The 25,049-nt window shown below is 35.5% G+C and overlaps 1 protein-coding gene across 2 annotated transcripts in view; it reads right to left on the bottom strand.

The window, feature by feature from the left end:
- The window catches only part of LOC117401984 (thrombospondin type-1 domain-containing protein 7B-like), a 131,018-nt gene that overhangs the window by 48,447 nt on the left and 57,522 nt on the right, over window positions 1-25,049 (bottom strand). For both annotated transcript variants that reach the window (XM_034002774.3, XM_034002781.3), the window contains exons 7-11: window positions 23,305-23,460; window positions 21,149-21,349; window positions 6,065-6,256; window positions 3,461-3,695; window positions 240-355 (exon numbers count right to left, since the gene is read on the bottom strand). In XM_034002774.3, the coding sequence (XP_033858665.3) occupies window positions 240-355; window positions 3,461-3,695; window positions 6,065-6,256; window positions 21,149-21,349; window positions 23,305-23,460 (900 nt within the window). The remainder of the gene's footprint in view (window positions 1-239; window positions 356-3,460; window positions 3,696-6,064; window positions 6,257-21,148; window positions 21,350-23,304; window positions 23,461-25,049) is intronic.

Here is a 25,049-nt window from a genome sequence, read left to right as displayed (position 1 = left end):
TTGTTTAAATGTTTTAATTGTGTCCTGTATAAACGTATTTATAATACAAATAAATATTCCTTTGTCGACCAAACGCAAAAATGTCAATAGGAACACCAGACACATTGAAAATAGTTTCAATTACTGGTAGTCTTGGTTTACAAGGAACTTTTTTTTTTTAAAGATAATATAACTTAATTCTGATTTTAAATAGTTTATCAAGCAGCTCTTCAAAAGCATCCATAATGTAATAGTCGTACCTGGTTGACAAGTTGTAGGACAAGGTGTCCACTCACTAAAAGGGGTGACCATGCAGTCTTTCTTGCAAGGTAGCAAACAAGGGCGAATTGGATCTGGCCGAGTAGAATCTGGACACCTAAACTCAAAACATAAGAGTGTAAAGAAAGGCACTATTCATGCAAATCTGGAGACAGAAAATTGGCAAAAATGAAAATTTTTACTCCCAAGCGCGCATTTGTAAAGGCAATAAAGATTTTGGGTGGGTCTATCAAGGCTTTAAGATGTCCCACAAGATAATTCATTAGCAGGTTTCCGTAAATTAAGATCAAATTAGATTATTTTCTAATAAAGCTCTACTCCCTTATAAAGTAGAAAGTACCATAACAATTGACCTTCCATGCCCCGATTGGGGTGAACATGATGACACTTCGTTCCTCATTGAAACTGCCAGACATGCATCACCATGGTACAGTAAGCGTGCGTGACACTCGGCCAAGCTTTTTTTTAAACAGCTAACTACATCAAGACAGATAAGAACAAATGTCCAATTGGACCTAGTTTGATCTAATTGGCTTGAAATTTTGTCTGGTTAGAAATTGATGTTTGACGATCCTTAAAACTATTAACCTCTTTCCTTCAATATGAAAGGGATATATTGCCTCTATAAAGCCTCAGGGCCACATACTGTTTCACTTAATTAATTTCAATTAATTAATTTCAGGCTATGTGTAGCTCCCTTTACAATAAGATTTCAGGGTATGGAGGGAGTTGAAGAAGTGGATAAATACTTTAACGTAATGGATTTTTACATCTGGTTTAAATTATTGTTGTAGTTGGTTAGGTCATCATATTCATAGTCATATACTCGTCAGTCCTCGGCTACAGCTTGACTTACAATTCTTCATGTTCACCATGGCTGTCTGAGCTACAGTAATAACTAAGTCCAACAGAAATATAAAACATATCTTTAATATGTGGAGTAGTGGTTAGGGCTCTGGACTCTTAACCGGAGGGTCGTGGGTTCAATCTCAGGTGGGGGACACTGCTGCTGTACCCTTGAGCAAGGCACTTTACCTAGATTGCTCTAGTAAAAACCCAACTGTATAAATGGGTAATTGTATGTAAAAATAATGTGATATCTTGTAACAATTGTAAGTCGCCCTGGATAAGGGCGTCTGCTAAGAAATAAATAATAATAATAATAATACATATCATATCTTTAAACCACTATAATAGGCTAGCAAAATGAATCACCAGAAAGTCACATTATTCTATGCATTGTGTTTATTTATTGAAAACAACAAAGAACATAATACTTCTTAGGAATCTTGCTTTAACACAGCATTATTAATTACCCCCACTACTTCCTAAAACATGAGTCTAAAACCAGAGATAACCAAGGCTTTGAAATCAATGTTCTTACCCACAGTATTGTTAGCATTGGTATTTTCACTGGTCCCCTTATTGCTTCTTATCTTTTTGCCAGGAAGCACATTCTCTAGGAATATCACCACATCCAGGAGCATCTACACATATACCTAGTCCTTAAACATTACATCACAATTTTACTCCAAACCTTGAACTTTTATCATAACATTCAAGTCACAATCCGATTGCACAATTGCACTTTTGAAAGAAAATGTAAAAGTTTTTTATATTTTGTCACGGCAGGCAAAAGAACAGAATTAAAATAATATATATTGTTTATATATATATATATATATATATATATATATATATATATATATATATATATTGAGCAGTATTATTACTGTATTTTTAGGCCATTAAAAAAAGTTTTAAAAAAAGTTTGTTTTTCTCTACTGGAAGTTAAGATGGTTTGGGTTTCATTAAATAAGCTTGTCAGATAATCTCTGCTAACCGCAAGATTATAAAATATATGTAACCAATAACGGTAGTGCAAAAATTCCTCCACGGTTATGTGACCACTAATAACCAATCAGAATGCTTAGTTTGCCCTGTTTTATAAATGCAGATGTCAGTATGTTCCATAATGTATAAGTAGGGGGCAGTATTCCCTGGAAAATTGAAAACAAAACCCATATATGGTATGTTACTAAATGACTTCTTCAATTTATTATAATATATAAAAAGTACTTCTAAAACTACAAAACTGCTGGAATTATTTGTTAATTTCCCATTCACTTGCCCTATCATCGTTTTATAATACTGTTTTTCAATGTTGGTGCCTCTGTTGGTCCAACTGTTACTGTACTATTTGTTGTAAATACCTATCAATCATTATTTCTAAATTCACTGACATATGTTAAGTAGAATAGTTAAACCAGATTACAATTACATTTATTGCATGTATTGCAATTCCTACTTTTGGGAACTGTTTGTGCTAATCAGCTACATTTGTTATGAGAAGAGTAGCCCATTATTGCTTTTTTACAGTGTCACAAAGATTAATGATGTGACAAGGCTACATTTGCTGCCTATGGTACAATAATGCTGGGCAATAGAAGAATCTATCAACTTGATCTCAGTCTGGATTGTCATTTTAAGCTCTGTAACAATTATCTTCACCATAGACCAACCGAAGACAAATGTGCTGGATAGAGTATATAATGAGGAAAAAATCTCCATCAGATATGGGGTAACAATTTTTTTCTCAAATTTTAATGATTTAATTACATTATGTTTCACTATCAGGAACAGGCTACAAAAAAATAAATAAAATAAAAATAAAATAGAACCCACTACAGCATTTTAAAGTTTAAAAATGAAATATCCTTGGGATGTATTCACAAAAATGCGGAGCCTGTAAGGACGGAAATGCATTTACAAGTACAGTTGATGGTGAATTCAGTTATTGGCTATACATGCAGCCTGCTGACTGCAAGCAGAATGGGTGATGCCTGTCACGTCTCTTTCAGGAGACAGGGTGCAGTCGGCTTATTCAGTCCTTTCTAATGCTTTAGAGATAAACTGGCAGCCTTGTTGGCAAGACAAAGAATGCAACTTGTGAGGTGACAGGCCTGCCAAGTCAGCATGCTGGTAGCTGTGGGGCATGCAGAATGCGAGTGGCTGAAAAGGCAAGTCTACTGTTAACCTAATGGAGCAAAACACAGTGGTACCTGACATATTATTAAAAACACAGTGTGTCTGATTAGTCTGTCACGAGAGACATGCAAAAACACAATGTATACACACATTTATCCAATGCTACTTATTTAATGCATTATTAGAGACATCTTAATGATGAAAGATACAATACCTTTTTGAGATAACCTGTCCAACATTGACTTTCATGCAGATGACTTTGCGGATCTGAATTCCGATGGCACAGGTGGGTTTTCCATTCCAGCTGCTGGTAGCATTGAGAGTTGTCATGGAGGTGTCTTCAATACAAGAGGCCCATGGAGAAACTTCCCAAAAAAATACAGTGCAGGGATGGTCATTACAAAGTCTCCATTCCTCTAAGGCTGAAGCTGGAGGGCACGGCTTTCCACCTGGAAATAGAAACATTACCTTTTGGCGTCTAAAGATGATAATGTACAAATAATCATTAATAACTCCTAACTGTCTGATGAAGACATATCTAAAAAATCTCAGTGGATGCATAGTGTTTTAAAATGTACTTTACATTCTTGAAGCATTACACCTCTTCGTTTCACAGCACAAGGAGTGAGCAAAGCGAGCACAGCAAAGCGAAATTGATTCCAGCCTTATTTTTCACTTGTCACGTGATAGGGATGTGACGTATTCATCATGTATTTTGAAGCTGCACGCGCATAGGCCACCACAGCTAAGCCACCACAAGCCATCACACGCAAGGTTTCCGAGCCTGCAATTATACACTCTTGACAAAGTTGCCTGAAACTTGTAGCTTGCTAGCGAGAGCTCTGCCCATGTATATGTATTGGTGTTTGGTGGTGGTTGGCAGGGATGGGGTTAGTTCCTCCCTGCCAAAAAAATGTGAAAATGTGGCTGGAGCCTTAATCCCATAAAAGGAGAGCCCAGGGCTCCATTTTGAAGAGAGGAGTTTGGTGAGTGAACTTGTGTTGTTTTTGTGGTGCTGTATTGTCTTTAAAAGTTCAGTGAAAGCACTGAACAGTTTTTGTATTTTAGTTTAAACCTTTATTTTGCCCTTGAGCTGTTTTGTTTGTACTTGTGTTATTTTTGTTTATTAAAGTGTCTTTAGTGCTTGTACTGCAGTTTCCTGGCTTCTGAGTCTCTATCTCCCCACTGTCCTGTCACAGTCATTTTCAATTAAAAAAAGTATCCCTTTCTACATTTTTCTAGGAACATGTAGACTAATGTCCCTTCGGCTTTAGTCCAGCTGGTGCACTGTAACCATTAACCTGTCCCCCTACAACACTCAATGTTAGGATGTGATGGTTAAAAAAACAAAAAAAAACAAGACGACATTAAGATGACTGTGCTATTTCAGACCTCTACCAAGTTGCTATTTAAAATAACGCCTGCATTGTGTTAAATTATCAGTATTCTTATAGTTTTTATATAATTTAAACATTATTTCCCTTAATCAGCTTTTACTGCTTTTACAATGGACTGTCATAATGGCCTTGCTGTAATCAACATTTGCCCTCAATCTAAAAGAATAAAAAAAAAAGTAAAAAAAACAAGGTTAATTGAACTTCAGTCTTGTTAGATTATGTCTATGAAACATATTTTCTTCCTTTCCAGTGTGGGATTCAGACAATTAGGTGAAACAGGACTTTATGTGGGAGTTGAATGTCTCAAGGCACAGGTATATTTTTTGTCTTAATTAGATTTTCACTTGTGCAATTTGAAAGAGGTCATGCATGATTTATGTTGTACAGTAAGAGTCAACTACAAAATAATGCCTAAGACTCTATTTGACAACTCAGTTGTGGTTTAATTTAACCCAATTAAGGTATCAAACCTGCCAAAACTGCTAATAAACATTTTAGAAAGTGGAAATGAATAATATTTTATCACCGTTCCTTTACCTTGATAATGTATAACCAAAGAATTAGGTTAAAATCTCTGCCAAGGTTTATGTGCATGATGACATCTGTTCAAGATGCAGTAGGCGTTTGACTTAACTGATGCTTTAAAGCAAGACAAAGCTGTCATATGCTAGAACAGATGTTAGCTTGAAAGACCATTCCTGTGTAATTATGATTTATGATTTTTTTTTAGTGTTTCTATTAACTTAATCTTTACTCCAAAATCTCTCATTTTCTTTTTCCTTTTGAGGTTTTCTTAACTTTGCTTCTACAGTGAAATTAAAGGCAAGCCTTGTTTCTGTTATTTTCACAAACATCTAAACCTTGCAATTGACTGGTGATAATATTGTCCCCCTTTTGATCACAGTTTAGCAGAACTGAATCGACCCACCCTGTCACATTAAGATCCTGACATTTTGATACCGCCAATAGTACTCAGTCTTGTTTACAGCACATCTTTTAGAACATTACTTATAGGTGGAATATAATATGCAAAACTGCGCTCCATAGAATTCTTCATGTTTTAGTATGATCGATTTGTCAGGAAGACAATTATTACATTTTCTGACATTGGGTAGAATATATTTTATATTTTGTCATATAAACGAAAACCAATTCTGTGCCCTATTTTCAAAGTCTTTAGTCATGTCTTTAATTAAATTAATTATTATTTTTTAAAGGATAAAATGTACTTGAATTATACAAAACTGATTAAAAGAGAATGTCATCCTTTTAAAAAAAAATAGGACCTTTAACTTTTCTTCAAATGTATTTACTATTTTATAATACAGCCAACATCAATACTTTTCCATGTTTTGGACAACAACAAAATAAAGTTTATTTCCAATTGTAAACTGTAGACCAATAAAGTAGACGATGTGTACCTTCTCCAGGCAGCGCAAGGATCAATCTCACTCTGCTCTGTTTTCCTTCCGCATTTTTACTGGAACACGATTGGGAACACCCTCCCCAGGCTGACCAATAACTGAGCACACAGTCCATAGGGCATGGCACCTCACAAGGCAGTCGAGAGGGAGGAGGGTCGTCCATACACTGATCATCAGAAACGTCTTCACCTACACAAATTCAAGATAAACACTTCAGAAAAGAGTTCCCAATAATATCCCATTTGTCCAGTAAGCCCTGGGACTTGAAACATGAATTGTGTGCTTGTGGCTTTAGGAAGATGACATGTTTGGAAGATGACATTGCTTTCACTTTGGCTTGCGGAGAGCCACCCTCGCGGAGGTGAGACTGAACCAATCGGCCTCCAAGGCTGGGAAGCAAGCGTTACTTCCCCCAAGGGGAAAATGAACAGAAGGATAGAGGACACATTTGAGAAGACTAGAAGTCGCCGTAACTAACAAAGAACACCTACGCTTTGAGATCGGCATTACCGGACCTCCGAGACAGAGCCACGCAGGGCGACAGGAATTTTGAAAGAGAGAATTAACATGCAAATGGACCAGAGAGGAACACTGGCCCAAGTGAAAGCAAGTTGTTAGTAAAGAATACAGGGTTTCCCCCTGGCTCAGGGAAGCCGCCCTCTCAGAGGAGAGACCGCTCTCCGAGGTGAGATCGAAGTGATCGGGCTCCAAGGCTGGTGAGCATGTTTGCTGCCTCCAGGGGGAACCTGAAATGAGATTGTTAAGATAGATTTGGCCGGGGGTCCCCTCTGGCCCTCAGAGAGCCTTCCTCTCGGAGGTCGAGGCCAGCTCAACCCAAAAGAGGACCCATTAGGTAATAAGTTACATTTACAATTAGGCATGCTTAAAATTCAAAGGTAGAGCACAGCACACAGTCATGATAAAGAATCAAGAAGTGCAGTTAACATACTTATTGACTGGTGAAATAAAATTCAAAGTTGCTGCAGTATGTCCACTGTTTTTTCATTTCAAATAGTTTCACAAAACAAACATTCTTTAAAGCTAAGTGTGCAGTGCAAAAGCATATCATGAAAAACCACATTTATAGGTGAAAAACAATATCCACTAAAATAAATGGCTTTATATAATCTGTAAGTAAGTAATTGGAGTGTCCAGTGTGAAAACACAACACAAAATAATAAATTAACGTAGCATCCAAAGTAGCACTATAGCATTAAAATGTTCAATACCAAAACAATGCCTGAGTTACAAGCTATTGCAGTATCTAAAAAAATAATAATAATCCAAAATAGGGATTGAACCTTCATCATTGATGATGCAAGCAATTGTCTGAGTCATTAATGCACAGAGCAACTTCTAGGCAGTTTTTTTTCTATTCTCGTGAGCCGCGATATTTCCCCTCAGGCATTATTTGCGCATGATTATTAAAAATCATTCAAACCTGAGAGTTGAATCTGGTATTCTCCTTATTATGGAGAAGCAATTGTAATTAGATTTCTGGACCAGGTCATGAAATTAAAATAAACATACTGTACACATTTAAGATTAAGATTATGACATGTGCCTTTGTTTTAAATACTATATATAAATACTTTGTTTTAATTTAATAGGTCAATTTAATTAATATCATAAAAAGATATGCATACAGGGCTCCATACTATGGGCTCCAAAGTAGTAGTATTAAAGCTAAACATTAACAAGCAGTGGTTATCATTCAGTAAGTGGGACTCCGATGTCCTGTGGGCAAACAAAGGCTTAAAAGCTACCCACGCTGCATGAGAAATATTAGTGCTGGGTACCAGTTTTTCTTGTTTGAACATTCTTTCAAAGTTTAAACAAATACTTGAATAGTCTTTAATTTTGAATTAGCTGGAAAGCAAAAGTATGATTTGTACCATATTACAGTGAACAAAATCTCTTGAGTAAAATAAACCCCATCAGTGCTTAATAAAGAAAGAAATACTTATGTTTTTGCCACCAAACATATTTTAAGCAGTGTTTGTTTGATTAACAACTTTTCCTAGCCCAAAGAAATATGTGTCAAACAAAGAATATTACACATACAACAAGTACAAAATGTACAAAAAGAACATAAAGGAGCCAGTCTAATGAAGACATTGCTATATATTCAAAAGAACCAAGAGGACACAACTGACCACCAAAGAGAAATTGCCAAGGCAAAATGATGTATGTGTTGATGAAGTAGAGAATCACAGTAATAAAGGAATTTCAACACATAGAACAGTCCTGTCATTTTTACGACACAACCAGTATAAAGCACGGCCTGTGTATAACACGCATGGCTCCGCCTCCTTATTTTCTTGACTTTTCTTGGTGTTTTGTCATGTGTGAGGGCAGCGCCTGCCCCATGTGTGGCAATAGTAAAGTAATTGAAATGAACTTAGGGAAAAATTATTATACATTAGCATGTGAAACAAGACTGATATGCACATATCTCATATTGACAGACATACTGTGATCTTATAATCTTTTCCATTGGCTTTGCAGTTGATGGCATTATGTCATTATGAACAGCTGGTGTAATTAAATAGCAATTGCTGAACAATCGTAATAAAAAATATTATTTATCATCATCACTTGCATTACTCACTGGCAACTTTTTCACATTTTCAGGTCACTGTCTTAAATATTGTAGCTGTAGGTCTTCAACAGAGAGTTGCTAATTGCATAGGAAATTGTAACACACTATAAATAAAAGCTTAGGTCTGACTGGTCAGTGAGTCACCATTTATTTTAAACTCAAGAACTCAAACTGTTGTGGTGATACAGAAGAAAGCGTGATCTGGATGCACAGCGATCTTAGAAGAGATGTTTTTTTCCTCCTTGCGTAAATGTTGAGAAATGTATTGCCTACTTGATTTATGATGAAAAACTGCAAGAGCAATTTAGAGCCTCTTGCCATGGTTTTTCCTTTAGTCCACATATAGATAGCCTTATTTATGTTGTTCTTTTTTGTAAGTTTTAACCATACATGTATTTATTGTGTTGCGTGTATTTGTAATTGTTTTATTGTTTAACAGGACCCGGTTGTAAATGAGTCCTCATCTCAATCTGTAAATCCTCTGTATAAATAAATACATTTAAAGACTCTGCAATATGTTTATGAACACAGCAAAGGTAACATAATGTGTTTCTTGTAAACTTTGCAGGGTTTTGTAAAACTATTTTGTAACACTTTACAGCCCCTAAAGTCATGGTAAAAAATGTAGATTCCCTTTGGAAGAAAATATTATAGCAAAAAGGTGGTCCAAAGGATGTAAATTAACAAGAAATGCTCCTGAATAGAGGTCTTTTTTTCACGGTTTTTTTCACTTCACAGTAGAAGCTGCCAGCTCAGCAAAATTAAGTATTCTGTCTGCTAGTCAGCTTTAAATTCCTTTGATACATGCTGTAAAATAAGCTTAAATGCTAATTACAGCTTATTACATGGTATGTTTTGATATCCTTTTATGTTTACAATAGCTGACTCCTAAAGTCTACCATTAAAGTAATCTTTAATAGCTGTAGGTTCTTGCTTGCTGATCAACCCAGATTTTAGAAATGTGACGACTACATTAATTTGCTGAATATCTGCATTGGTGTTTCTAACCCGTAGCTACTATACACGGGTCCTGCGGACCCAGTGCCCTTTTAAAATGCTTGCCGCTCACTGTACCCTCTTGTAGTTTCATGTTAAGTCAGCACCACTTGTATGGTGGCATTCTTCCTGGGCTGGCTACTCAGTTTCTTCACAGGTGGGTATGTGGGTCCAGGGGACCCTTGTATAGTACTTGACATTTCTTAATCAATCATGCAATTTGGAATTCATAATTTTTTTTAACTACTAGGAGTTAGTTCTAGAGTCATATTAAGTTGATATGTTGCAAAAGGAAAGAACAAAGCTTCTCCATTTTTTTCACATATATTTTTCATAAAAAATATTATTTTTTATACTTATTTTTTTGTTAACATATTTTGGCCAATGGCTCTATTTCATGCCATTCAAAAGATTGCTGGGATAGGCAGTCATGTTCTCTACATCTCTGCAGCCCTGAATGACTGTCTCTGAATTCCTCAAGGAGCTTGGAGCGCAGAATGGCCAGCACCAAAGTACCTCGCAAACTCTGCTCCCTTACAGTGGATATTCTCGGAACTCCTCTGTCTGCTGACCCAATCTTCAAAAGGAAAAAGTGATCAATTTGTCCATCATCGAAGGACCGAAAGACAAACGTCTTCAATGTGCCCATCACATATGTCCAAATTCCATTTGAACAATGAACCTGCTCTGAATTATTTGAATAGTGTTGCTTTCTTTTGCTAAAGTGTCGTTTTTTGTTAAATGGATTTAATTTGTCTTACACGAAATAAACAATGGGTCCACTGGACCCATGCATTGTACTTAATTCACATTTTGAGGTGGATAGTAGCTACATGTTAAATGGCTACTGTAGAAATCTCAACATGGAGAAAATAATAAAAATACTGTAACAATCTCAACATGGACAACACTGTGCTCTTATGATACTTTCTCTAAGGACATTGTCAATACATATACACCAGGAATGGTTAAACTGTGCCATTTTCTTCACCAAATCCATTTCTACAGAGCAATTCAAATTTAAGCTAAAACAATCTATTTTTTCTCCAAGTCATTGTTTCGAGTTTAAAACCCAACATTGCATAATCAAAACAAAGCTATCTAGAGCATTATATGATTTATTAAGTGTGTAAGTAACATTATAGCCATTTTTTTTTTAATCTTATGAAAAATTAATTTCAATAACTTCCAGTAAGGTAGTGATACAATCAAATTAAAAAAAGTAATAATGTTCTTATCTGCGAAAACCAGGTGATGTGTGCTCATGTTATTATTAACATATAGTGCACAAAACATTTTAATATTGTTTCTGACCTTAGAAATACAGTATTCTTTACTTTGACAGTGAAGAAATAAATATGCAAATTAGGACATTTTATAAAAGGTGTCACCGTTCTGATTTCATACAAAGCAGTTTTCATAAATATATAAATGACTTATTATATTAGTTTCTAATTATGAATGCCGATCAGATTTCACCTGTGAGCTTTTACAGCATACATTCGTATTGAAATGAGTGTGCACATTGCTGCAGTATTGCCTGACTAAACTCTATATAATATTGACAGTTCTGTTTTTGTAGTTTTATTTTTAACTGTATATGAGTTGAATTTTGAACAAGAGGTTCTGTAGGAGGCCTGTTCCAAAATATTAAAAGTAGGGTCCTATCATATAGTTTACAAACAACTGGAACCGTTTTTATATGGATGATCATCATTAAAACTGATAAATGTGATGGTTAAAAAAAAAACATATCTATTGTGTGTATCATGGAACACATATAATCAAATTATCATCCCAAAACTCAGAAATTGACTTTACAGTGTATGACCTTGCAACTGTCTCGTACCTCAATGCAGTGGCAGCATTGACCAACAAGAGTCCATTCAGGAGATCCAGGAATAGCAATGTTTGCAGAAAACCAGTCCAGTCACAAGCAGGGTCATGGCTGATTGAGCATGCAGACGTGTGTAACGTACTGTGACCAGCAACAGATGTGCATAAAGTTGCTTGACTTGGGGTATATCCATGCATGCTGTGGCTTATCTATCCGATATAGAGTGCTGGATGTTAGTACTCACACAGAAACACAATAATACAATAAAAAACCATACTAGCGGTTGCTATTACAGACCATAATTACATATCACATGACTAATCAGAAACATATAGCCAAAAACAAAAGTCTTCTCCATTTTGTTCACCTTGGGTTCAAATCTGGCTTAGGTCACAACTGAAATGATTGTTGGTGGGCTCACCTGGCAATGAACAGATCTGTAGTCGGTCTCACAAAATGATCTACTTTAATTAGTTTAACATTAGTTTAATTTGATAGTTCATCCAAAATGAAATCAAACTGGTCAAACTCATTTGTAGGCAAAGTAAAATCAAACCCATATAGTACAACCTTGTACAGTCTGAAATCTAACATATGTTTTATTTTAAACAGTGGATATTTAATTAATTAAAGACATCATGCCGTAGTATGAGTTTGGAGGAAATGAAGAGTGGAACTTGCAACAGATGTTACTTCAGCCTTTAGGAAATATGTTGATTGATTAGAGACCAGTACAAATTACAGATGCCAAATGTAACAGTTTAAGAAAAGTATGCTCATTTACTCTAACTTGATGGAAGTGGCACAAATCTGATGTTCCCAAGAACTGTGTCTGTATTGAAATTGGCTGGCTATCAGCTACAGATGTGTCGAAAGAGTTAATGTTAATGTTCAAATACAGTATACAAGCTTATTGTTAGCATTTTCCACACCAAAATGACGACTTTCTCACTAATCACATGAAAATGCGAATATATCGGATTCTGCCCTGGTTTGAACAATCGCCTCACCCCAACTTTCAGCTGAAAGTCAAATTTTCACCATTAATTTACGTTTTTTTAATAACCATGTGCAAATAATGTCTGAGGGAAAATATTGCTTCTCACGTAAATAGAAAAAACTGAAAAAGGGTTATCTTTGGTTCAGATCATGAAGACGTGGAGTTTGGTGGCATCGGATCAGATGATACAGACTCCACAGTCTGATTGATTACGCTTTTTCGTTGTTACACTACAATAAATATTTTGGATCATTATTTTTTTTATTTTTTTTAGAAAATGCAAAAGCTTGTTACTTAGGCACCATTTTTTGTATTGAACATTTTAATACTATAGTGCTACTTTAGATGTTGATTTATTATTTCGGGTTGTTTTCACACTGGACACCGCAATTTCTTACTTGCAGAGATTATGTGAAAGTCCTTTATATTATCAGACCCAAAATTTCACGGGTTTATATATTTTTTAAATGTAGCAACTTTTATTTTAGCGTTTTTCAACTACAAATGTGGTTTTTCATGATGTAGGTTTGCACTGAACACTGCAGCTTTAAGGTTTAATGTTTGTTTTGTGAAAAGATTAGAAAAGACAAAAAAGTGGACATACTGCAGTAGCTTTGAATTGTATTTCACCAGTCGTTAAATATGTTAACTGCACTTCTTGATTCTTTAGCATGACTGTGTGCTGTGCTGTACCTTTGAATTTTAAGCATGCCTAATTGTAAACGTAATCTATCTACCTTATGTTAAAAATATTTCCTCTGCAATGTATGTAATTTCGCCCCTGCCTGAGTTAACGACAAATTTACGCCCCCTGGGCATTGACTCGGCAGAATCCAGTAAATTCACATTATTGATGCATATTATCCTTGGTAAGGAATATAATGTATATGTTACAAACAGCCCTTAAAATTGGTGTACTGTACTAGTATTTGAAAGAGAAAAAAATAACAATTAGGGAGAAATAAATAAAGAAATAAGCAGAAACATAAGAACATAAGAAAGTTTACAAACGAGAGGAGGCCATTTGGCCCATCTTGCTTGTTTGGTTGTTAGTAGCTTATTGATCCCAGAATCTCATCAAGCAGCTTCTTGAAGGATCCCAGGGTGTCAGCTTCAACAACATTACTGGGGAGTTGGTTCCAGATTCCCACGATTCTCTGTGTAAAAAAGTGCCTCCTATTTTCTGTTCTGAATGCCCCTTTATCTAATCTCCACTTGTGAACCCTGGTCCTTGTTTCTTTTTTTCAGGTTGAAAAAGTCCCTTGGGTCGACATTGTCAAAACCTTTTAGAATTTTGAATGCTTGAATCAGATCACTGCGTAGTCTTCTTTGTTCAAGACTGAATAGATTCAATTCTTTTAGCCTGTCTGCATATGACATGCCTTTTAAACCCAGAATAATTCTGGTCACTCTTCTTTGCACTCTTTCTAGAGCAGCAATATCCTTTTTGTAGCGAGGTGGCCAGAACTGAACATAGTATTCAAGATGAGGTCTTACTAATGTATTGTAAAGTTTTAACATTACTTCCCTTGATTTAAATTAAACACTTTTCACTATATATCCGAGCATCTTGTTGGCCTTTATTATAGCTTCCCCACCAGCAGTGTTTATATATTTCTTAGATGATGATATGTAATTATGATTTCTATCATTGGTGTAAACAGAAATTATGTAAAGTGTCCAAGGTGCAACTGAAAGCCTGTAATGTAGACTGCATCATGAACTTAATAAAAAAGAAATGACAGTTGTAGCAAATTCTTCAAATTAAACTGACTGTGAAAAAAATTACTAGCTTTAATAATGCTAATTCATCATCCTTGTTATGCTGCATTGAAGTGATCACTGTCAGAGCAAAAAAAAAGTGTGTCAGACAGTCTATTAGCTTATTTTAACATCTCAGGCATACAATTTTACATTTATAATTTATGGAATGCATTGCTTCCTCACCAAAATAGTAATATGACCAGAATGAATTTGCTCCTTTTACACAGCACAGGCTCTCGTGTTGCTTTTAAACTAACTTTATTAAAGAAAAAGGATATAAAACAATACAACTATTACATTATTTCAAGTTTTTCTTCAGTTAGAAATGTCAAAGTCAAGTAAGGGGGGCAGGTCATTTTCTTGCTAAACATCTGCTCCTAAATATACGCAAATGGTTTTATGAGTGTGTTGTCTCATAGGTGTAGTGCTAGCCAAAAACGTAATCATGTTCTAGTAATGACGAATGACTATGGACGAATGACTCCTTTGTTCACAAAATGTCTTGATATTCCTGAATAGTGTTCTCTTTAAAGAAAGCAGGGACAATATTTCAATAAGAAAGCTTTTCCATAGGTCTAGTGGTACTCCAAAATTGATTTACTACCAATGCATTATGACTGGATGGGGTCGGTCCTTAAATTATATCGTCAAAAATGAGATTCTGAAATGGTGACTGCAAAGACACATTCAACATTCAAATAAGTAGGTGATTATCTATTGAGGAATTCAAAGATATTTAGTAATCAAGAGGTCTGAGTGGCTCCCCAGTTCCCAATACCAGATACCAGCACATGTTTAACATTTTTGGACAGGGTCTATTAACTACAGTAACTGTTACAAAATTATAACTTAACTAACGTCAATTGGACAAACATCTCACTATTAGAGGTATATATGCACTGAACAAATGTCTCTAATCTGAGGCAACTAAAAGTCTTTACTTCATTACCACAGAGATGATTTCTTAATTTGAAATGGACTCTGCAGTTTTATGTTAGTCTTCGATGATATACTGTATACTGTAAAATTATCTGTATTCAACACTATCACAGAATGCATGTACTCTATGAATTATTTAGGCATTCAGCACATTTACAATGAGACTAGACACTGCATGCCTATTGGTCCTCCAGAAAAACCACAAAGCACGTTATGAGCACTTCTACACATTTCAAGAAGGATATAGTAAAGTGTATTGGTTTTCAACTACAAAGAGGGGGGTTCAGGACCACATAAATCAATCTCATAAAATCTCATAACTCACTTAATTATAAAAGATAACAGATCAAATAAGTGTCTTTAGAAAGAATGTTAAATAAAATAGATATTTTTCTGTCAGAGTCAAACAAATAAATTTATTTTGAAGTTGAGATTCAAAATTGGTTCAGAAATGGAACACATTTTCAAAGCTAGAACAAAAGCCCCATTGTGTAAAATAGCTGTCCAAGAATCCCAGCCTAAGGGGCTGATTTGTTATATTTACAGATCCTTTGCTGTAGCTTCTACTCCTGGCTTTGTACATTCGTTGTTATTCACAGACCAGTGGCAATTTTCATTTTTATCCTGGTTTTAATTATGTACACATGACTAGTTTTTTTTATTTTTTATGTTTTTTTCAGGTAGTCATGTGTATATTAAAAAATGCATACTTCACCACCATTTGGTAACAGCATCATACATGTATAATATAAGGTAACACTACTCATGCAAGCATCCCAGGGTGCATGTAACTACGTGTATCTACAATATACAGGGAATGGAGCAGGGCTATATTTCAAAATCTGAAATCTGATCAGGCGGAAAATATTTCAAATCCAGGAAGCAAAATAATAAATAAATGCCAAAACCAAACAGGCCTATGAGCAAAATGGCAGCCAAACTTTCCTGGTGTCCCCTCCTTAGTGAAAATTGAGAAATGTTTCTGGTTTTATTCCCTGGTTGATTTTTGGGTAACACTTAAGTAATAGAACCCAAAGAATAGGGCTTTATAGTCTGGTAAGGCCCGACTCGTGTCGTTAAATATCCCGAGCTGAAGGGTTGTATTGCTATTAGAAAATGGATGTGTTAAAAAAATAACATTTATACAGTTTTTCTGTTTGTTTGTTTTTGTGATTTTATGCAGCACTAGTTTTTGTTGAAAATGAATACAAAGTTTACCTCATTATTCCGTGCTCAGAATTCCAGCGCTGGAAGCTTCGTGGGTATTTCCAATTACCAAATAATACCTCAGTACTAAAAAAAAAGTGCTTCTACTTACATGGAGCTGTTCTGTAATCCTGATCCCTTGTACAGAAACGCGAATATGGTTTATTAACTGTTTGGAAAACATACTGTGTTCATACAGTTTATTTAGCCTGTGTTGTTACTGTGATATGCTGAAGTAAAGTTGTTGAAAGTAATCTGACTGCATCCAGTTGTTTGATTTCTTTAACTCGTTTTTCAAACTGCAGACTAGTTGCTATCGTGGTTACTATATTGCTGCTGACAGCAAACACTATTTTCAATTTTTGTTTACATTTTTTTACTTTATTTGCTATACTAAATTTGAATAGACAGATAGGACAGTGAGGATGCATAATTACTCTATACTGACAGACAACATTCACAGGGATTTTCATTCAACAAGCAGAAAAAGGTAAAAGACACAAATACTGTATTTACGTATTTTTGGACAGATTGATCTGGAACAGTGATTAAACATATCAGTAGTTTGAAAGATAACATGCAAGGTCCTTTACCAGAGATTTAAGCCCTTGTATTGACCAATCAGATTCAAGGAAATCTCCAATCTATTTTCTAATTTACATTAAGTCTCTATTTGTTGTGTATTTACATAGGAGTTACTTAGTAAATACATGCATACTTACACAGAATTACAATGTTATTATGAATAGTTACAATGTACGTTATGTGTAAATCTTTTTGCATGATATATGTAAGCACATAATTGTATCATAAATGGGTTACAGTTATGGTTAGGGTTTGGTTCAGGGTTAGGGTTATATCATTCATTAAGCACATTGTAACTATACATACTAACATTGTAATTATGTGCAAGTACTATCCTGTTCTCTGAAACTTACACAATTAAAAGATTTCACAAAACAAATATGTGAGTCATCTGCAACAGTAGTTTACAGTCTTAGGTATATGTTAATTATGTTCTTAAGATAGCCCAACATAGTGCTGTTATTTATGTACTTAATGAATTTATCAAACAATAGGATTGTAATATGATTGTTATTTTGTGCATGTTTTATGCTTAAGGTAACCTTGCTATAATGTCCTCCGTTCAATTTGTAAATAAAAAAAAAACATCAGGGTGATAAAGAGTTTAATCAGTAACAACTAGAGGTCTGATAAAAAAAAATGGCAATACAGATTCATTTTTCACATGTGAAAATTGATTTTCCACAACATTTATGCTTGTTGCTTGTTCAGCCTTCTATCTATCAATGCCAGAGGTCTCCGTTTTGACATTAGGTGTAATTACAGTGAGATTCTGTGTTTGATAACTCCCTAGGCCTTGGCTATTGCTGAATTAGCTTGCAGTAAGCAGGGGTTACATTCCATTATCAGCTTTACTAAAATAATCAGATGAGTGCCAAGAAAGTGACAGGACTGTAAATGATGGGTTCTTTTTATATGGCTCGAGGTAATGACATTCAATTGAAAATGTATACAATTATAAATACTTGTAGTGAAGGCTTTCTGCATGAGGTATTAATTATGTTATTAATTATATGTTTTTCATTATGTGTATGTGTGTGTTTTTTATAATGAAGTTGCTTTTAATCATTATGTTTAAATTGTGTGTGAATGTGTTTTTATAGTCATTTTAATGTGCTTACTAATTCAGTTGCTTTGATATGCTTTTATGTTAAGATTCATTTCCCATCGGCAGTTTTGCATAGTCAAACACGACTCAAAGTCACAGATAGGTGTCTGAGCTAAACGCCAAAAGGCAGGAGATTAGCTGAGTGTGAGATGGGGGAGGGGAACTGAAAGACAAGATGGATGCACCCTGCTAGGTATAACGTGGTATGCACAGGAATGTGCAATGATAGCGTGGAAACCCCTATCATTGGACAGAAGTAAGACAAATGGGAGTGGAGTCAACAATTGTTTACAAAGGTATAAATATCAAACATTGTAAAGTTTTGTCAGTCTTTTCATCTCTTTCGAATTGACTCCATGGATATCCGTGCTTCCTAATACAAACATATGCACTGAGCTGTACTGAGGCCTTGTCTAAAGTCAATTTAAATCTCGTCCTTATATGATTGTATTGGAGGTATATCTTTCTTGTATATAAAGTGTTTTTGAATCAAAAACCATTTGTCAGCTTAGTTTTTTCACTACATTAATCATATGATACGAAGTTAAAACTGTAAGAAACTAACACAAAAAAGCAACAGAGGTTCAGTAGTAACATTTCCCAGATTTGTCATATTTAAAAGATTTTAAACCAGTATTTCATTACAGCAAGTAATATAAAATGTTGAAACTCACTGAACACCTTACTCACGTTGTACAGAACAATTATGGGCAGAATTATTATTGCCATTAACGCATCCACATTAAGGCATAACTATAATGATTATATGTCTCCATTAAAGCAATTAGAACCAACTGCTCAATGGAGGCTGTCTAAGAAAAAAGAAATCCCCTCTCATTAAACATTCATCCTAGCACTGCTGAACCTTGTGTCTAAATATGCTGAATTGTTTTCTTGCATATTGTTTCCAGCATACACATGTGTTTAGTTCTCTTGTGATGCTACAATTCTCAGGTTTTGTGATGGTTTATTCATATCATTTTAAAATACTTGTGAATAGATTTTGACAGCAGTTTGAGTGCTATTTTTCATGTCTAGTATCCAGCTGAGATGTATTTTACATGGTCTCATAGTGGTATGGTAATACTTAAGGCTTAGAAAGTTCTTTCTCTCTGGCTATAGTATTGCCTCAAGCACATCTTGTAACAACATCAGTTCAATTAATACAGAGCTGTGAATACTCTACAATATGTCAGGATTTATACCCATCTCAAATCAAGGTGTAAACATCTTAGAATACAAAAGGCCTGGTTTTGATGAAACGTAGTAAAATGCACACAGAAGGGCAAAGTGCAGTCTCCTTTCATGTTGTGATTTTGAAGTGAGATTAAACTAAGTCCTGGTGGAATTCAGTTAAAGCTGACCAATGAAGAAAAAGTGGGAGTCAGAAGCTGCTAACAAATCAGGAGTGACTGACGTTCTCTTTAAGAAAACAATAGCCCCAGCGATTGCCTTACTGTGATCTTGATCAAGAGAAAGCTGCTCTTTATTGCCATAGCACCATTTACATTAATTGAACCATTTTTGCATAGGTGACAGCAATGTTTAGTTATATTCATAAACATGTCATTTCTAATACATACTTCTGGCCTAGTGTATTTACGATTTATACAGGAACTATTATTTGCAACATGGCTTCATTACTTAGTGCTGCTGTGATTTGTATGAAACAATTTGCTCCTGTTTGCACCAAGTTTTTTCATCAAAATCAGGGTCAAACATTTCTTACCCTAGCATTTTTCCCATCATCAAAATCAGGCTCAAAGACTAAGAAGGATTTTTCACAGTAATATTCACACCTAAGGTATCATTTGAGTAATGTAAACTGAGGTACCATAGGGAGATAAACAACAGTTAGTATACTGTTGTTTATCTGAAGTTAGTATACTTCATAAAACTCTCAATTCCAGTTTTCCCGTGTGTTCCCTGACGGTGGAACTGGTAAATCACAGCTACAGAAAAGCAAACACCATATTAATGAAAAACATCATCTGTGAACATGAACAAAATAAAGCTACTGAAAAAGATACCTGCCAGTGTACAATATTTATCAGGAACAGCACAAAATTAATTGTCTCACTGACTCCAGCTCCAATAGGTCAGCCTAAATGAATCAATCTTCCGCAGCCTGCAGGTAAGATCATGCATATAAACTTCACTGTGTAGAACAGAATTACTAAAAGCCCTGTTATATGACCACAGTAAGTCTCTTATAGAACACTGTCAAAACTGATGGCAGACTGGTTGCCACTATCCATTAGATAATGTATAGCGGGTTGTAGTCAGAGAGCATAGCACACCAGTGACTGCATTGCACAGCAAGGCTTTATGAATACATGCAGTATTGTTCATAGGGTTTTAGGTTTGAACCGATAAACACAGATAAAACACCCCCAAAACAAAAAGAGGTATTTGCTGTTTCCTATAAACACAAAGAAATAACAATGGAAACTACCACTTGTTTTTCTGTTCATTTAGTATGTTCATTGTTCAGTTTACTGCATTTTGCAGCACAGTACAACATTACACATCAAAACTCCAGAACAGTTGTTTGTAAGAAATTAAATATTCCTAAAATGTGCATGGTATAAAGTATCCCCAAACGTGGTGCCTAGCAATTGCTAGTCACGTGTTCTAAAAAGACAGGTCTTACTTGTACTGCCTCCAGTGGTCACTCTCACAGCATCTCTTTGCCTGGACCCCCCACTCTCCTGCAATGTTTTCTGTAAGTGATTTTAAGTGTGATCCTGGACAGCACAGCAGCTATCTATCTTTAAACATATCACTCTATCTCAGGTGTAAAAATAAACCAAAAAAATTATCAAGCTGAATGCAGTGGTGGAACCAAAACTTTCGTTGCATAGCTCTTTGAGACATTTCAGGTATTACTATGAGTTGAATTAGTCATACTGTGTCTTAATCATCATTATTACTGCTCTGTTGTAATAAGTGGAGTTATCTTTCCCAGGTTTACAATGTTGAATGTGTTGCTAAAGACAAGGAATGTAGTGGGTCTCTCTGGATTTGTTAAGAGTATTGCTTACCTTGATTGTTCTTACACACAAGTTTCAGAGTGCGAGTTCCATATCCACATGTTCCTTTAATAGGAATGCAGATTGACTCCTCAGTCACATGCCACTCATAGCAAGTTGGTTCTTCACATGGAATAGTTTCCACAAGATGGGGGCAACTGTCGGAGGTGCCAGTAGGCTCTTGGATCACTTGACGTCTTCGTAGTCTAAAACCTAAGAAAAGTTAAAAAGCAAAAACAACTTTAACCACCAATGGGACTGTTAATTGACTGTTAACAGGCTTCCCTGTTAATTGTACACTGTGCATCTTTCAGTGCCTTGGGGATATCTGGAGTAACATGGCTTAACTAATGGCAAAATAATAGTAGTACCCGATCCTGTGACATTTACAACATGTTATAGAATGGAACTGTGGCACTAGGTTTGTATGGTCTGATAATTACCAAAACGAATGATCTGTCCTTGAACCCACTATCCATTTCTGGACTTTCTCTCTTGCCTTCTGGCCTAGATTAACTTCACATCAACTAAGCCTAGCAGATCTTAGTGGCAGCTACCCTATTGAGGATTAATCTGTTATCTATCCAACACCAATTTTTATAAATCACAAAACATTAACATAAGTAAAAGCTCTAATTACAATGATGCTCTATTTATTCATCATTAACAGGCTTACATTAGATCATAATCGCAGATTGTAGTTTCTAATAGCTTTTTATTGTGCTATACGTGGTACTATAATATTTCTCAGAAATGGTTATTAATGTAGTCACACATATTGCTATATTTGGTTCCGTCCTTGCAGTGCTACAATCCAGCTTGACACAGTTTACTTGTATAGTTGTAATTGCACTGCTTGAAACTTGCAACCAAATCACTGCCATACTATAACTCTAGTAATGTAAGAGCCATCATTACCAAACTTAACAAATCCAGCTTTGTGCTGGAGCAAAATCTTTAACAAAGAATTAGGTCTTAGTGTTCTGTTTATGACCCTTGAAACTTTGTCAAAGAAAAAATAAAAGCTTCTGTTTAGGAAGAACATTTAAAGTTTGCCAAAATATCTTTGTTAAAAAACATTTCAGTGAAAAGATGCTGCGCTGTACTACAGTTTATCCCATAAGAGGTTAATAATTTAGAAGTCTGCCGCCACATAAGGTGTTGTTAATCAGCTGAAAAGGAATGATTTTTTCTTTGGTTCACTTCACTCACCTTGTTCCATATCGGTTCCAGTTCACTACACCTGCCTTACATACATTTAAATAAGGTGATTGAGACTCATTTTGAATGCTACTTTATTAAACACGTCTTAATTTCCCTTATCATTTCTGAGCACTGTGCTGCATCATGAACTTGTTTCAGTAAGCCACTGAATTGTAACTACAGTTCATAAAGGGACACATGCTATTATTTAGAACTAAAACTAAAACCCCGCCCTAACAAGGTACAGCTGCGTCCTATTATACAATTAGCTCAGCCCAATTTGACTATGGCCTTCTGGGAAACGTAGTCTTTTAGTCGGCAACCATTTTACCCCAATACACACAGTCCCCAGTATACATACAGCGATTTATTGTGGAAACAGGATTGTTTTCATTCTGTTGCTTATGTATGCATTGTTACATACTTTACCATATGTTCCCCAAACCCCTCTGTCACAATATATATATACAGTATATATATATATATATATATATATACAGTATATATATATATATATATATATATATATATATATATATATATATATATATATTCTTTTTCTTTCTTTTTTGTCAAATTATTTTACCCCTGATTTTCTTCCCAATTTAAAATGTCCAATTATGTTCCCTCGTTGCAGCAATTCTCCACACAGCTCAAGTGAAATGAAGGTTCATTGGACATCCTTCGATCCCACGACGAGCCACTTTCCTCTTTTACACCCAGGACCTTGAGTTTATGTCGTCAAGCTACCAGACTCTGGAGGACAAAGACCAACCCTGCAAGAGTCCGCTGTAGCTCGATGAGTACCAAACCCAAACACTCCCTCCAAAATCCCCAGAGAAGACCGGTGACTTCGCACAGCTAGGATGGAAACCTGACTGTATGACTCACCCTGCACACATTGCAGCCATGCTTTTACCAGGTGAGCCACTAGGGGACCCCCAGTCAATATACATTTTCAATACCTTTCCTCCCTTGCGGATCTTTGCAGTTTTCATATGTGCATGGTCCCCAAGAAGACCAGGCAAAGACTAAGCACTCTTCTGGGCAGGGTGTGGAGCACAACTGAGCTACCAAAGGCATTGGTCCAGGACATAGCCTCCCATTAGCAGGTCTAGACACTGAAAAAGACAACAGAAAAGAAAAACAGCAAGTATATAATAAGTGACTGCATAAGATTTTCTATTCTGAAAACCACTCTTGAGAATTAAATGATACTGCTTTGGCTGTTTGGGGGTTTCTTCCATTGACATATTTGAGGTATTGTCCTCAGAAAAGCCATTTCAATCTTATTCACACATCAGTAGCGATACAGTGCATCAATAAGATGCTGTGATTGATATCCTTGGAGATGTTCACAGTGAGTAAAATACAGGATGGTTCATAGCTATGCCAGGGAAATGTGCCCCGCAGAGCATTAAAACTTTATCATTTCAATATTAGACCATGGGAACAAATGGTATGGTTGACAATTTACATCACCAAGGGTTCTGTAGAGAATTTAGTTTTCACAGTGAATGCAGTGCCAGGAAAGCACACTGTCTGACAAAAGCAAAAGTAGATTTTTCAAGTGTATCCAATTTTACAATCATGTGTTATGTATCATTGTGTGCCCTTGTAACCCTTGAAGTGACCACATGCACCACAAGCGAGTATCTGTGTGCATAATTTCCCATTCAAATTTAAAATGATTCATTTCAAGATCGTCCAGATCTTTGTACGTATAGCTTCTAATCGTGAAGTTCAATATCTGATTGTAGATATTAAGAACTTCCCCATCCTGAAAGAAATACTGTTTTTGTATTTAAAGCACTAAAGCCAGCTTTTTGTATCTGAAAGTTATAGTGCTTTTTAATTTTTTATTTTCTAATTAAGTTATGTGCTTGTCATGTGTACCTGTTACAATTCATTACCAAATCAATCTGCATGAGTTGCAAGCTTAGCAGGTCATAACTAAAGCAAACGTGCTGATTCCAATTGATCCCCTCTCCGAACAACACTGATCAAAAAGTGTCGCCCTTGTTATTATTGTGGACTGGCATTCAGACATTTGAAACCTTTCTAGATAGGCTGAGGTCCAAGTCGTACAATCTCAATAGCAACAACGGAGATGTAGGAGAAACATGGTAAGTCACTGAGACATTTTTAGAGCTTGAATCGGAGGACTGAAGGTGATTGGGTCCCTTCAGCAGATACATTAAAGTATACAAAATGGAAATTGGCACAGTAAGCATACTATTAATGTTATATTTTGGAGATCTTGTGTTGTGTTGTTTTGTTTTGTTTAGCTGTTTGTTTGTATTTTGTTTGACGTTAAGAAACATGACAAACAACGCCAGGAATACAAATACCATAAGCAATGTCCTGGTAACAGATGGAAGTGATGTCACAATAGTGGTTTAAATAGTAATATAAAAACACTCAGTGGAACCCATGCCTCTAAATGATACAAAAACACCAAAATCTAGAATATAATGATTTATTCTGAAACATGATTTTCCTAGGAAAGATGTGTTTTTTACATTCACAGGCAGTGTGAGTGAACAGCAGCCCACTGAACGTTGTAATATGAAATGCCAGGTACATTTACATTCACTACTCGATGTGTTACAAAAATACAAAACAGGTTGCTGAATACAAACTTATTAAATGACACTTTGGGCACTCGTGGTAAAGACACTCTAGGCTACTCTTCCCTACCAGCCTGTAT

The sequence above is a fragment of the Acipenser ruthenus genome, chromosome 10, assembly GCF_902713425.1.
Source record: "Acipenser ruthenus chromosome 10, fAciRut3.2 maternal haplotype, whole genome shotgun sequence".
NCBI lineage: Eukaryota > Metazoa > Chordata > Actinopteri > Acipenseriformes > Acipenseridae > Acipenser > Acipenser ruthenus.
This window is presented reverse-complemented; position numbering and strand designations above follow the sequence as displayed.